Source organism: Scyliorhinus torazame, chromosome 19 (assembly GCF_047496885.1).
Source record: "Scyliorhinus torazame isolate Kashiwa2021f chromosome 19, sScyTor2.1, whole genome shotgun sequence".
NCBI lineage: Eukaryota > Metazoa > Chordata > Chondrichthyes > Carcharhiniformes > Scyliorhinidae > Scyliorhinus > Scyliorhinus torazame.
Window position 1 is genome coordinate 105,971,021 of NC_092725.1, and position 16,175 is coordinate 105,987,195.

Consider the following 16,175-nt stretch of genomic DNA (forward strand, 5'->3'; position numbering starts at 1 on the left):
CAATTAAGGGTCAATTTAATGCGGCCAATCCACCTACCCTGCACATCTTTGGGTTGTGGGGGTTGAAACCCATGCAGACGCGAGGAGAATGTGTAAACTCCAGTGACCCGGGGCCAGAATCAAACCCGATCCTTAGTGCAATGAGGCATGCAGTGCTAACCATAATGCCACCGTGCCACCCTATATCTGACATCTTCCTTATTTTTTCCACTCTTGTGTAAAATGGAAAGAGTAACACTCCCATGATTATGTTGTTTTTTGGCCAAGAATGGCGATCACATGGTTTCCCCTTACCCTAAACAAGCTATACCCCAGCAATGAGGAATTAATCGAGTGGGCCTACCACCAAACTGCCAATAAACCTCATAGGAATTTTTAAAACTGTATTTGACATGTACTTAAAGAGGTCAAATTTGCAGGGTAATGGGGAAAATAGCTGCCGTGCTGGACCAAGTATATTGGCGTGGCTTTTTTTTAAAGGTTTATGGCCACGTGTTTCCTACTCTGAAGTAGAACATACATTTGTACAATGCCTTTCATGCCCTCAGCACATTCAAAAGAACTTTACAACCAAAGAGGTACTTGTGATGTGTAGTCACAAATAGTTCTTTCAAAGAGCCTGCACAAGCACAATGGTGTCCTGTGCTGCAAGATTCTACCACTCTGTGTGAGCGGCAAGTACACCCAATGCTCATTGTAAAGGGAGCTGCTGTTTGCCAATGTGGGAGCACTTGAGGTGCAGGACAGAGCGAGTTTGAAACTAACCGATTAACACCTGAATTAATGAAACATTTCAAAGCATTAACACCAATGTTATACAAGGCAATATCAGCATGAATGCACATGCTCAAAAGTGTGTCACCCATGCCGAGAAATAATTTGATTTTTAAATGCCAACCTTTGCAAAGAAAAAAATTGAAAAATTCTGACTGCACTTTTTAAAAGCAAGTTCCCAGTCCACCCAAATGTCCATCTTAATTAGATTACAAGGCAGCAAACTACAGCTTTGCTAAATACTCAACTGTGTGCATCATCTCCTGCAAAACACTGGCTTTTGTGCTATCTCCTGAGAAGTGTGCACCATGGGACGCTGGGATTGCCTCTCCCAACATGAATAGAAGCCTCAGGGCCACTTCCATTTCCATGAACCTTGTATTCTGCCAGTTCCTAAGGAGGAAAAGAAAACTGTAAGCATTCCAGCAGGATTCAAAACGAAAAGCACAAGTCACATTGTAGATCATAACTTTTTTATCCATTTATGGGTACGGCCGGCAAGGGCAGCAACTGTTGCCCCCAGTGCATTAGCCTGGCCCTTTGGATCATGACCGCTACACCACCGCCCATGTAAGTGACAACCACGCTCATGAAATAACTGTACACATCTAAATCAAATGGAGTATAAATAGACACGGTCAGGCAATAGGGCAGGAAACACTACACCCGTTCACACGGAGAAAACAAAGCTCAAACCTTTCCGTAGACAGTGTGCATGTACTAAAAGGCACACTTATTCCTGATTTGGACCTGCAATTTATTTTAGGAGGAAGAACAGTATGCTAAGAGGTATAACCAGGTACACGTGCAATATAACTAGGTACACGTGCAACAGTGATCATTAGCTGCCAAAAAACTTTTGAAAATAAATGTGTAGCAACAGTGGCAATCCGATTTCCCATTGCTTGGTGCATTCTTCAGCAAGTGAAGTTGCAAAGTAAAATTAGCTTACGTGCAAACATTTGCAAAAGGTAGGTGACAGGAAGTGACCGAAAGAAAGTTCCATCGGCGGAGATGGTGAACAAAGCTCATTTGTTGGTGCTCCTTTCAGGTTCTGAAGATCGAAATGGATCTGCGGTTGGGGTCCTAGTAAAGATGGCAGTAAGCTTATTCAGCACCCCCCAGCCAGCGAAGCTGACAGTGACTGACAGTCCGGTCATGGCTCTTCAACTTTGTAGAGGGCGCTACTTGTGGCTACTCCCACCAGGGACCTGTTGTGGTACGTCACACTCGTTAATCTTGCATCAGTCTTACATGTGCACTGTAGTTTTTCCATGAATCCACCAGTATTTGTTAACTTATTAGCAACAGTCTTGTGTGGAAATTCCGTGCATAGATTTGGCTTTTATATACAGAGTCCAGAAGCGAAATAGGCTAATCAGCCTAATGATGCTTCAATATTTTACTCCTGGGATTCTATCCCTGGGCAGGCACTGGTTTTGTAGAGTAGTCAAGCTCTTACCAACAGTTGTGGGTCCAGCCATCTCCATGACTTGGTTTCTCTGGTGGAGGACAAGTCGAGGAGTTGAAAGGTTTGCGGATATTCGTTGCCCAGTTTGTCTATCCATTCTGCATGATGGTATTCCAAGAAAATGTTTAGAATACCAGAACACCAGGTAGGGATTGGAGAAGAGTTTCCATAAAGTCCAGCTAATTTCCTTAAGATAGACCCATCCCCCCAAAAAACACAATAAAGACTTGCATTTATATAGTGCCTTTCACAACCTTAAAAGTTCCAAATGCTTCACAGTCAATGGGAGTATTTTCAAAGTGCATTCACTGTTGCAGTGTAGCAAACATTGTGGGCAGGTTGTGTACAGCAAGCTCCCACAAATAGCAAAGACATTTCAAATTCACAAGTGATTGAAATCTGGATTAGTGCAGTCTCAGTGGTACCTACTTTCAAACAGCCATGGCCAGAGAAAGAGAATGATTGCAAACAGTATTTATTGTGGCTACCTACCCAAATCTTTTCTGTCTTGCTCCTGTCCATAGTTACGATGCTACCTTTCTACCACATGCACTGTTGAAGAGTGAAAAGTACAAAATATGATAGGCCCTTGGTTTCTTTTTCCATTCAAAACCGGCATAAACACTGCTCCTACACTTGAGGAAAGCTTTTACTGAGAAACATAGGAGGGTTTCTGAACTGCAAACAATTGGTGATGACAAAGTTAGGCAGAATTATAGACAGTCAGGATGATAACATAAAATTGCAAGGTGATATTGACAGACTAGGCGAATGGGCAAAAATTGTGGCAGATAGCACGGTGGCGCAGTGGGTTAGCCCTGCTGCCTCACGGCACCGAGGTCCCAGGTTCGATCCCTGCTGTGGGTCACTGTCCGTGTGGAGTTTGCACGTTCTCCCCGTGTTTGCGTGGGTTTCGCCCCAACCCAAAGATGTGCAGGCTAGGTGGATTGGCCATGCTAAATTGCCCCTTAATTGGAAAAAAAATGAATTGGGTACTCTAAATTTATTTTAAAATTTTAAAAAATTGTGGCAGATGAAATTCAATGTCAGCTTACATTCAATTGCTTACATTGAATTCCATCTGCCGCAATTTATTTATTTATTTATTTGAGGTTATCTATTTTGGACCAAAAAACAACAGAGTGGGGTGCTTTCTAAATGTGAAGAGGTTAAGTACAGTGGATGTCCAAAGAGACTTTTGGGTGGGTGGGTGGGGGGGGGGGGGGGTTGGGGGCTGTGCAGGTGCATAAATCTTTAAAATACTAAATGCCACGAATAAGCACAGAAACTAATCAAAAGGCTAATGGAATGTTAGCCTTTATGTCTAGAGGAATGGAGTATAAACGTTATGCTGCAGTTATACAAAAGCCTGGTTAGACGGTGTACTGTGAGCAGTTCTAGACACCACACCTTAGGAAGGTATATTGACCATGGAGGGAGTGCAACATAGGTTTACAAAAATCATACCTGGAGTACTGGGGTTAAGCTAAGAGGAGAGCTACAACAAATTAAGCCCATCTTCGCTAGAATTTAGAAGGTTATAGAGTGATCTGATCGAAGTCTTCAAGATATTAACAAGAAAAGGCAGGATAGATAAAGATCAACCAGTGGTTGGAGATTCTAAAACTAGGGTGCATAGTCTCAAAATTAGGTCTAGATGGTTCAGGAGAGATGTTAGGAAGACCCTCCTCACTGAAAGGGTGGTAGAGGTTTAGAACACTCTCCTACAAACAGCAGTCAAAGCAAGAACTGTTGTTGATTTTAAATCAGAGAAAGATGGATAGATTTTTGTTAAGCAAAAGATATTAAGAGATATGGGCCAAATGGCAGGTATATGGAGTTAGGCCACAGATCAGCCATGATCACATTAAATGGCAGGATAGGGTCGAGGAGCTGAATGGCCGATTCCTGTTCCTATAATTCTAGTTACGACTTTAGTTGTAAATATTGTTCTCACCCAGCCAGTAATCCTTTGGCTTCCTAAGGGAATAAAAAAATGCACTGAAGCAGAAAATATTTGTGCTAAAAGATTAACTCTTCGTGCATGATCGGAGTTTAACATTGGGATGGATTAATAAAACACAAAATTCCTAATTTAACTCTCTAAGCTCTGGAATTCACAACTTAACCCTTTCTGCCTTTCTCCTCCTTTAATTCCGCTTTCTTCTTCTGCCCCAATTTGACCTTATTTAACCCAGTGTTAAATTGTTTGAAAATTCCTGTGTAGCACGTTGGGAAATGTTGATGTTAAAGGCACCATGTAAATGCAAGTTGTCGCTGATACTCCTGTATCCTTTCCCCCTCCCTCACCTTGCCATGCAACATGAGTTAACCGAGGATGATCGATCCTGTGATTTTAAATCTTCCTAATCAGATGGATCTAGCTTCCATTTGCCACAAAACCAAGTATTTGGCAAGTAAACTGGTCAGCAATCGGTCTTGTGTGGAAATTCCGAACATGGACACACATGCTGCAGCACCAATACACTGTGCTACCAAGTGCCCCTTAAAAAACACACTTCGGTTTATGAACTAGCTAAAAACTGGGTCCGCTTCAAACTGGGACACCACTCATTAGTGACACTTACTCCAGTGTCGCATTGAAGACCCTTCGGACAGCAGCCAAAAGTAATTCAGGTGAAACCTGCGCCAGTCTGTCCAACAGCAACTTCAAATGTTTTCTGTACTCCAGGAACATGGCTTCATCTTCACCCTAATGCAAAAATAATAAAGAGGTGATGGGGGAATAACAGGAAAGTGCTTCACAAACAGACATAGACGTGATTCAGAACCGGTCCCAGTGTTCAGAACCGGTCCCAGTGAAATAACCCAGAGTGGGCTAGTGAGTCTAACATCAGTAAAGGGGAGATTATTGGAAAATTTTCTGAGGAACAGATTTAATCTGTACTTGGAGAGGTAAGAATTAATCCAGGATAATCAGAATGGTTTTGTCAGGGGGCGATCACGTCTAACAAACGATAGAAATTTTCAAGGAGGTGACCACGAGGTGTGTAAATGAGGGCAGTGCAGTTGATGTAGTCTACATGGACTTCAATAAGGCTTTTAACCAGATCCCGCATGGGTGACTGATTATGATGATAAGAGTCCATGGGATCCTGGGCAATTTGGCAAATTGGATCCAAAATTGGCTTAGTGGCAGGAGGCAGAGTGTAATGGTCAAAGGTTGTTTTTGTGACTGGAAGCCCCTGTCCAGTGGTGTATCACAGTAGTGTACATGATCTAGATGTGAATGTGGAGGATAAGTTTGCAGATGACACAGAAATTGGTGGTGTGGTAAATAGCGAGGAAGAAAGCCTTACAGGATGATATAGAAAGTCTGGTCAGGTCGGCAGAACAGTAGCAAATAGAATTCAACTCTGAAAAGTGTGACGTGATGCATTTTGGGAGGACTAACAAGACAAGAGAATGTGCATTCAATGCTAGAAAGTAGGACCAGAGGGACCTTGGTGTGCATGTCCATAGATCCCAGAAGGCAGTAGGACAGGTAGAGAATGTGGTTAAGGCGGCATATGGGATACTTGCCTTCATTAGCTAAGGCATAGAATATAAGAGCAAAGAGGTTATGATGGAGCTGCATAAAATGATTAGGCCACAGCTAGAATATTGTGCGCTGTTCTGATCGACACTCAATAGGAAGGAGGTGACTGCACTAGAAAGGGTGCAGAGAAATTCACCAGGATCTTACCTGGACTGAAGCGTTTCAGCTATAAAGAGAGGCGGGGGTTGCTTCCGTAGAGCAGAGAAGGCCAAGGGAGGATCTTGTCGAGGTATTCAAAATTATGAGGAATAAAGATAGGAAGGAACATTTCCTCTTAGTAGAGGGGTCAATAACCATGGGGCACTAATTTAAAGTAAGGAGCAGAAGACTTAGTGAGGACTTTAGGAAAACCTTTTTCACCCAGAGGGCGGTGGGAATCTGGAACACATTGCCTGAAAAAGGTTGGTAGAGGCAGGAACCATCACAACACTTAAGTACAAGGCTACGGACCATGTGCGGGAAAATGGGATTAGAATAGATTGGGTTTTATGGCTGCCACAGACAATAGGATGTAGGGCCTATTTCTGTGTTGTACAACTTTGAATCTATAAATACTATTTTTTGGTCAGATTAACTAGAACAGATTTGCATCACATTGTTGTTTTGCTGTTTTCTAATAGTAAAAAAAAAATGTATGAGTCACCATTCACTGGGATGCTAATTTGCTGAGATACACGCATGTGAAATGCATTAGTATGTTCACATTTAGTTTTGATTTTCTTGACCCGAGAGTATTTTAAAAATTATTTCATGGGACGCGAGCATTGCTGTCTAGGCCAGGATTTTTATTGGCCATCCCCGGTTGCCCTTGAGACGATGGTGGTGAGTTGCCTTCATGGTACACCCACAGTCCTGTTAGCGTGAGATTTTGACCCAGCAACAATGAAGGAACGGCAATATATTTCCAATCAGGATGGTGTGTGACTTGGGAGGTAAACTTGCAGGTGGTGGCATTTCCATGAATCTGCCGCTCTTGTCCTTCCAGATGGTTGGGGTTGCGGATTTGGAAGGTGACGTTGGAGGAGCTTTGGTGAGTTTCTGCAATGCATCTTGTAGATGGTACACACTGCTGCCACTATGTGTCGGTGGTGGAGTGAGTATTGCAGGAGGTGGATGGGGTGCCAATCAAACAGGCTGCTTTGCCGCGCACATGCTGTGCCTCTCGAGTGTCCTTGGTGCCGCACTCATTCAGGCAAGGGAAGAGGTGAGAGGAGAGTCCACAATGTGGTGTGAACATTGGATGCTCTTAAATATTAATTTCATCGAATTTCATAGAATTTACAGTGCAGAAGGAGGCCGTTCGGCCCATCGAGTCTGCACCGGCTCTTGTAAAGAGCACCCTATCCAAGGTCAACACCTCCATCCTATCCCCATAACCCAGTAACCCCACCCAACACTAAGGGCTTTACTTTTTCAATAGCGTCACTTTTCAAAATAAATCAGTAAAAACCATGACAGAAAGGCATAGTACATTTAAATAACTTGTAATAGCCTGTAAAATGTATTGAAAACAGGCAGGTACTCTCTTCGCTCAAGATACCGACTCTGACTGGGGTACGGTTGTAGCATCATCGTCCACACCACACTCAGGCGGTCATTATTCAGGCTGTAAAATTTTACCATCATTCTGTTTGCACGTTAACAAAAGGCAATATTATGGATGTTGAAAATGCTAGATCTAAACAGAACGCGAGACACACTCAGCTCAGACAGAAACTGTGGTGAGAGCTCCGTTTCACAAATCTTGCCTGAGTTGCTGAGTGTTTCCAATATTTTTTGACCGTACATACACTATTTTTAAACATAAATTTAGAGTACTTTTCATTTTTTCCAATTCAGGTGCAAATTACCATGTCTAATCCACCTAGCCTGCACATCTTTGGGTTGTGGGGGCGAAACCCACGCAGAAACGGGGAGAATGTGCTAACTCCACACGGACAGTGACCCAGAGCTTGGATCGAACCTGGGACCTCGGTGCCGTGAGACAGCAGAGCTAACTATTGCGCCACTGTGCTGCCCTTCACTGTTTTTGATCAGTAATCAGAAACCAAGCTGATCATTTTCCCTTCCCTTGTCATCTGCAACCCTGGCTGTGACCAGCTAACACAGAACAGAGCCATGAGCAGACTTGATGTTGTGATGACGGCGTTGGACTGGGGTGGGCACAGTAAGAAGTCTTACAACACCAGGTTAAAGTCCAACAGGTTTGTTTGGAGTCACTAGCTTTCGGAGCACAGCTCCTTCATCAGGTGAGTGATGAAGGAGCTGCGCTCCAAAAGCTAGTGACTCCAGACAAACCTGTTGGACTTTAATCTGATGTTGTAAGACTTCTACTATGATCAGACTTGGTCTTGAAAGGCATGAACTAGGACCTCGAGCCTACTTCACCATTCAATTAGATCATGGTTAATCTACTACCTCAAATGCCATTTTTCCCCACACTAGTCCCAGAGCCCTTGATAACTTTCATACAACTAGAAATCTATTCATCTGTCTTGTCTGAGCCTTCACAGCTCTCTGAAGTAGAGAATTACAAAGATCTACCACCCTCCAGTTCCTCATCTCAATCCTAAATGACCTACCCTGTATTCTGAGACTGCGTCCCCCGGTTCTAGACTCCACCCCCAGAGGACAAGATGCAGTTTTGCAGCAGTACTGCACAGATCATATGACTTCCTCTTAGGACACCTTGCACAGTGGACTTGTTTGCAGCAAAACAAGTTTTGGCTCATAAAAAGACAATTCCATTATACAAGAAAATATTTTACATTTGCCGACTGTGATGCAATTGATTTTGTGCAAAGCAAAATACCCCAACAATGTGAAGTGCACATTTTCCTTACCTCATTTTCAAAATTAAATTCCTCATCATAAGTTAATTTCTTTATAACCGCGTGCATTATCGCCTATATTGAAAAAAAGGGCAGAGAATGTAAACAGGAACTAGCACTCAAGATGAAACACAAAACATTTTATCCAATGTAAGCACATGTATGTAGCTTACCTCAACATTGGCTTTTTGCTGTTCAGTCAGTACAGGAGGCTGGAGAGCAAATGAACAGATAAATGATTACACTGTCCACGCTACACTACTTTCACAGAATCACAGAATGTACAGTGCAGAAGGAGGCCATTAGGCCCATCGAGTCTGCACCGGCCCTTGGAAAGAGCACGATAACCAAGCCCACACCTCCACCCTATCCCCACACTTCCACCCTATCCCCGTAACCGTACCTTTTTAGCATAGCCAATCCCACCTACCCCTGCACATCCTTGGATCGTGGGAGGAAACCGGAGCACCCGGAGGAAACCCATGCAGACACAGGGAGAATGTGCAGGCCCCGCACAGACAGTGACCCAAGTCGGGAATCGAACCTGGGAGCCTGGCGCTGTGAAGCCATTGTGCTAACCACTATGCTACCGTGCTGCCCAATGTACTATGACTATGCCGAAAGAGAAAATGCCGGAAAATCTCAGCAGGTCTGGCAGCATCTGTAGGGAGAGAAAAGAGCTAACGTTACGAGTCCGATGTCTCTTTGTCAAAGCTTTGACAGAGTCATCGGACTCGAAACATTAGTTCTTTTCCCTCCCTACAGGTGCTGCCAGACCTGCTGAGATTTTCCAGCATTTTCTCTTTCATTTCAGATTCCAGCATCCGCAGCAATTTGCTTTTTACTATGACTATGTACCTGTTTTGTTAAAGCAATCCACATTACTAAAAATAAAATGGTTCCACAGGAACAGGATAACACTATAGAGAATTTTTTAGCTCATTAACTCTTTTTTGCTTGCTCATTTACATTTTCCTCGATCCTTTTTCCTACAGGAGAATATATAGCACAGCAACAGGCCATTCTGCCCAACCAATCCATGCTGGTATATTCCACACAAATCCAATCCCATTCATTCCTCTCGTATCTTTCTATTCCCTTTTCTCTCATGTACTCATCTAGCCACCTTTTCAAAGTTTTGAAGTTATTTATGTCAACCCCCTCTTGTGGTAGCAAGTTCTACCTTCTCACTGCACCTGGTTACATAGTAACCATCATGTTTTTAAGGCCCCTAGTTTTGGATTCTTTTCGCAACTTGTTCGATATGCAATTCCAAATTAAAAGCGAACCAAATATTTACTCCATTTAAACACAACTGTGAAGTTGTTAATTTCCCATCCTGTTGAAAATTAGGGGAACGGTTGTTGCCAAACTTCATCCATCTAGTAAAGTTATATCCACTTCAGGAAAATAAATTAAAGAACATTGTGCCACACGAGCATTTTCACTTATGCCATTGTCTGAACAAAGATCAACATTAGTCAGCTCAATGACACAGAAAAAAAAATCAACCCGTATGTACTTCAAATTAGGAACCGATGGAACGAGGCAAAGTGCAAAACTCGACGTAACGTTAATTCAACCAGAGTTCTTTCAACTCATTAGAGAGGCAGTCACAACCTGGCCACAAAGCATTAGTACAACAGGTAAAAACAAAAACACCAACTCCCCTCATGTCTTCTAGCTTACTTGTTTAAGCATATGAAGGTAGTCATAGCAGAAACCAATTATATTCGACGAAATATCATCATCTTCATGAACAAGCAGCTTAAGCAGAAGAGGCACTTTAGCTTCCACAGCCTGAAGAGTCACTTGGCTGTTCTTCACATCCCCTGCTTTTACCAGTTTACCCCAACTGGTTATCAAAGCCTGGCCCATCCCATTAACTAGTTTGGAAAACCTTGCCAAGAAGTCGACATCTTCCTCCTAGAAAGACAGAAAAAAAATCTAATTATTTTGCTGCAAAGCAAAAGGATGCAACAGCTCCAGATGGGTTTTATATTCCTTTGGGATCTGGGCATTGTTGGCAAAGGCAGCTTCCTTTGCCCATCCCCAATTGTCCTTGGGTAGGTGGTGGTGAGCAGACCTCCACTACAGTCCATGTGGTGTAGGTACACCCACAGTGAAGGAGTTAGATTCAGGATCAGGATTTTGACGCAACAACATTGAAGGAACAGTGGTGTCGTTGTAAATCAGGATGGTGTGCGGATTAAGAGGAGAATTTACAAGTAGTGCTGTTCCCTTTCATCTGGTGTACTTGTCCACCTAGGTGGTAGAGGTCACGTACTTGGGGGATACTGTTGAAAGAGCCTTGACAAGTTGCTGCAGTGCATCTTATTGACGGTGCACACTACTGCTACTGTACAGTCGTGGAGGGAGCAAATGTTTAAATGTGCATGGGGTGCCTTGTTATACAAGTGGTAAATCTGCCTTGCAAAATTAAGATTTATTTTCCATTGCATTGCATCAACACAGTTTTAGTTTGTGTTACTTGCAACACATCTCCATATCATCAACAATAGCATGCCTGCTCCTGAATAGCACTGGATTCCTCTCCAGTACAAGCTCCCCACTTCCCAGCACAAGCATTTACTACAAAAGTCGAAAATACCAATGTTTCGGATTTCCCCATACCATAGCTAAAGAATTTTGGCACTGCACCCAAGGCAAGAATCACAACTTTCCTCATCGCATCTAAGCCACGTTTACATTAACACAATTACTTTTGAGCGGAAACACGTGGCCCTGGTGAACTCAGATTCTACAGCACTCACAAAGGTAAGTTTCAAAATTGCAACTGAAAGCCAGCATTATATCACCAGAGGGAGCCAATCCAAATTTCACTGATGTCTATGCAAGACAAGGGAGTGAGCAACTACATCTTTTAAAAATTCATTCACAGGGTACAGGTGTTGCTACCTAAGCCAACATTTATTGTTGCCCTTCAGGTGGTTGGCTGCCTTCTTGAATCACTGCAGTCCATGCGGTGTAGGTACACCCTGTGCTGTTAGGGAGGGAGTTCCAGGATTTTGACTCCGCGACAGTGAAGGAACGGAAATATATTTCCAAGTAAGCTGGTAAGGGACTGGAGGTGGTGGTGTTCACCGGTATCTGCTGCTTTGTCCTTTTAGATGGTAACGGTTGTGGGTTTGGAAGGTTCTGCCAAAGGAAACTCGGCGAGTTCCTGCAGTGCATCATGCAGATGGTACACATGGCTGCCACTGTTCGCCGGTGAAGGGATTGAATGTTTATGGAAGGGGGAACCAATCAAGCGGGCTGCTTTGTCCTCGATAATGTCGAGCTTCGAGTTTTGTTGGAGCTGCACTCATCCAGGCAAGTGGAGAGTATTCCATCACACTCCTGACTTGTGCCTGTTAAATGGTGGTGAGCTCTGGGGAGTCAGGGATGAGTTACTAGTTACAGGATTTCTAGCCTCTGACTTGCTGCCACAGTATTTATATGGCTAGTCCAGTTCAGTTTCTGGTCAATGGTAAGCCCCCAGTGTGTGCAATGGTAATGCCATTGAATGTCAAAGGGCGATGGTTAGATCCACTCTTTTTGTCAGGTCTTGCTGTTTAAACATTTTTTTTTTCTTTAAAAAAAGAGTACCCAATTATTTTTTGTTCCAATTAAGCGTGGCCAGTCCACCTGCACTGCACATCTTTGGGTTTTGGGGGCGAGAACCACGCAGACATGAGGAGAATGTGCAAACTCCACACGGTCAGTGACCAGGGGCCAGGATCGAACCCGGATCCTTGGCGCCGTGAGGCATCAGTGCTAACCACTGCGCTACCACGCTAACCTCAGGTCTTGCTGCATAAGGGCATGGACCGTTTCAGTACCTGAGGAGTCACGAATGGTGCTAAACATTGTGCAACCATCAGCGAACATCCCCACTTCTGACCTAATAATGGAAGAAAGGTCATTGATGAAGCGACTAAAGATGGTTGGGTCGAGGGCACTATCCTGAGGAACACCTGCAGTGATATCCTGGAGCTACGATGATGGCATCAATTCATAAGGCAGTCCTTAGGTTCACTGGCAGCTGATGCTTCACCCCGAGCCATTATCTTGGCACTATTGTCAGTGTTGGTTTGCACTGCCTTCTACTCTCAGGGGCAGGGCAAGGAGGCCGGTCCCAAATCTACTCAACTGGAAGAGGAATCGAACCAATGATCTTGACTGTATTCTGGACCACGCACTAGCCATCTAGCCAGCCGAGTTATCTGGCCTGAGTAACCACACCTCTGAATGGGAGGACAAGAGCATTTAGCCTGCTTATCAGCAGAAATAAAATGTACCGTCGCGCAAACAATCTGCCCGCTGTAGGCATCAGTTCAGTCTACCATGCCAGGTAGTTTTTGACACACTCCCATTTAATTTACTTTAACGGCAATACCACAGTGCTAATGGTAACCACCAATCAATCATAAATATCATGCAAATCTGACATTACAACTTTCAAACTATCAGAGGGGGCCCGTCCAAATACAAAGAAAGATGAATACTTGCTGTGATTGTACTGTAGCACGGACCTGCTCAGTGTTGAAGAAGCCAGAAGCCAGTAGCACCTGACAAAGCGATTCTATAAGTTTAGTCTTATCAATAGGATCCATGCCTTTATTTACTATTTCAAATAGACAGTCACAGGCTTCCTCACGGAGGACTTCCACTGACATGTGACTGAGCAGCACATTCACAAACCTAAAGAAGAAAAAATAATTGGTGGATGGACTCGAAGCTATCCAAAACTCCTAAACTAAATCTTTTAGCATTGCACAGTATTCTACAGTGCAGATTTCCTGTACCATTATTCTTTCCAGCTGCACAATACAATAGCAAACTCCTTAACTGGAAACATCACTGCCAGTGTGTGTGCCTGGACAAAACACAGAACAGTGGAAGAACAGGATCGGATTCGGGGGACACTTACTCGCACCCTCAAGGGTCTGGTCCTGTTCCTTCCATAACTGAAAAGATCACCGGGAATGGTCTCTTCAGCTGCTTGACAAGTTCTGATCTGTCGTGAATGCTCAGTTGATCATATGGAGTTTGAGAATGCAGTATCCACTGAAGGCTTCCATAACTACTAGGCAGGGTTACCTAAATTAGTGCAACTTTTCAGATTTCCAGTTTTCACGGGCTGTTTATTTTTATTAACAGTTTCCTCTCTGGGGAAAAACTTGATGTTGTTATGGTGGCAATTTTACCTGGACTTCATTTATTACAACACATTTCAATTTGAAGATTGTTTTATACACATTTTACTGCTCAGACTGAGAAATACAGAGGTCAATTATGAACTATGCCAGGTAACTACACATACATTAAAAAGGGAAAGGTCATTGTAACTGACAAATTTATAAACAAAATGCAGTGTGATATTCAGTTTTCCATGGACACTAAATTTTGGAAACACAGTTAACCCAGTCCCACGGCATCGCTGGGCCCTTCTCTCTTTGCTCAATATTTTAAGAGAATAAAAATCCAATGTAGTCATTGTACAGCAGATGGCAAGCAATTGAAGAATGCACCATCAGAAAAGTTGTGTTTCTTCACGGTCAGTCACAATTTCAGGACGATTTGTGGGTTGATCCTGCAACAACGCCATCTTGTCCTGCAACAAGTTAACTTCCCCTCTCGGACACTTTCACTTTGAATGTCATAAGCAACGTATAGAAAGTGCGGTAGATTCAGGCTCTCTTTTTATATTAGAGGATGAGTGAAACCAAGGGCCAGGCTGAATCCTGACCACCACCTTCCTTTTTCTTTCAAGCACAGCGTTCCCCTCCCCAGTGCAGATGGTACTGGCAAAATATGAAAGGCTAAAGTATTACACAAAGAGATACATTTTTAGCCCATACAGTATTGGTTTGCTTCAGCTAATGCAGTACAAAATAAAACTGCCCAAAGAGGAATGTCCACCAGTGGGGAGAGAGGGGGTGATGCTTTTATTTTGTCAAGTAGAATATGGGAATGAAGCTTTCTTGACTGAAAGGCCAGCGAATTCCCAAGCTCAAGTTTCCATCTAGATCAAGACCACCCACGAGATGTAACTTCAGATTTAGCAACACAGCCCCAGCAGATCCCCCAGCCATTTCTTTGGGTAAACAAGTCAGAAAAGAAACTTTTCGATTTATATTGTGCTTCAGTATCAGTCCCTTCACCAGAACTTTACACCAATGATGTACTAATTGAAATGTAGACACGGCTGCAGTGTCAGAAATGCAGTAGCCAGTTTGCGCACAGCAAGCCCCCACAAAAAGCACTACGTGTTAAACACCCAACTAGTCTGATTACCTCTGACCACCGCACCACTTTAGTGATGGAAACAATTCACACCACTGATGGAGAATTACACAAAGAATTCTGATGGAGCCCTATTTGTATAAACAGAAAGAAGCAATGATTGAGGGGAAAATCAATTTCGGCCGAAAACAAAAACGTTCAAAGTAACACGTACCTGTCATTTGCAATCAGATTCAAGTCAATCCAGGATACAAAGGCTCCCACAACCTCAAGGCATTGACATGTTAGCTCAGAGTTGGTTTCCTGATAGGTGTGCAGGATCTGGTACCACGACTCCACAAGATTTGGTATACATTGCTCCCTCATTGCATCCTTTATTAAAGTATTTCGTCTACACTCCTGCAGCAACAGAAAATACTTAATTCATTGAAAGATTGTTTTGCTAAAGTAATACATTGCCATAAAAACTATTTTAATGAAAGGAATAAGAGAATTAAACAAGTTAAAAAAATGCACAAATTAACTCAATCAAGTATTGTAATACTTGGCATTTGTTTTCAGGATAACATTTCCAAAACTGGTATTTTTTAATAATCCTATTTGTTTTTAGGAGCCATACGTTGGACATCCCTTCATTGGGGGACAGATTTAAAGTGTGTTCAGGCAGGTGGTATAGAAAGCTCACCATGTATTTAAATAAAAAATGTTTTATGTTCTCTAAGCCCACAGCTACAGCTAGGTCTGTAAACCTCATTACCGCCACCTTAAAGTAAAACCTGCCGAAATTGAGGACCTGAGAAATTATGCTGAGATTGCATTCACGCAATGCTGGCAGTGAGCGTAATTAACACAGACAGACAGGACTTGCACTGCAATTCAATCAGTTTGTACACACGGTGCTTTATTTCCAACAATGTGTAAAATGTTTACTTTTGTGATTACCTTTTGGCATTTTCGTTCAGGCAGTAGTATATATGCGATTCAACCAAATGCATGGGATGAAGGGGCAGCATGGTGGCGCAGTGGTTAGCATTGCTGCCTCACGGCACTGAGGACCTGGGTTCAATCCCGACCCCGGGTCACTCCATGTGGCGTTTGCACATTCTCAAAAAGGTGTGCAGGGTAGGTGAAATGGCTACGTTAAATTGCCCCTTAATTGGAAGAAAAATATAATGGAGTACTCTAAATTTTTTTTTTTTTTTTTTTAAAAGACCTGGATGGAAAAGGCATACCAACCATTTTACTCCCCATGGTTACGAGTTACACATTGCCAGGGTGGCAGTAGACACGG

At 43.1% G+C, this 16,175-nt stretch overlaps 1 protein-coding gene across 5 annotated transcripts in view; it reads right to left on the reverse strand.

Moving 5' to 3' along the window:
• xpot (exportin, tRNA (nuclear export receptor for tRNAs)) overlaps positions 1 to 16,175 on the reverse strand; it is a 54,634-nt gene that overhangs the window by 23,881 nt on the left and 14,578 nt on the right. For 3 of the 5 annotated variants that reach the window (XM_072484997.1, XM_072484996.1, XM_072485001.1), the window contains 7 exons: positions 15,099 to 15,283; positions 13,144 to 13,339; positions 10,325 to 10,561; positions 8,809 to 8,847; positions 8,648 to 8,710; positions 4,834 to 4,958; positions 1,023 to 1,167 (listed from right to left, as the gene is read on the reverse strand). In XM_072484997.1, coding sequence (XP_072341098.1) covers positions 1,023 to 1,167; positions 4,834 to 4,958; positions 8,648 to 8,710; positions 8,809 to 8,847; positions 10,325 to 10,561; positions 13,144 to 13,339; positions 15,099 to 15,283 — 990 coding nt within the window. The remainder of the gene's footprint in view (positions 1 to 1,022; positions 1,168 to 4,833; positions 4,959 to 8,647; positions 8,711 to 8,808; positions 8,848 to 10,324; positions 10,562 to 13,143; positions 13,340 to 15,098; positions 15,284 to 16,175) is intronic. The other 2 variants (XM_072485000.1, XM_072484999.1) reach the window with 1 other exon arrangement.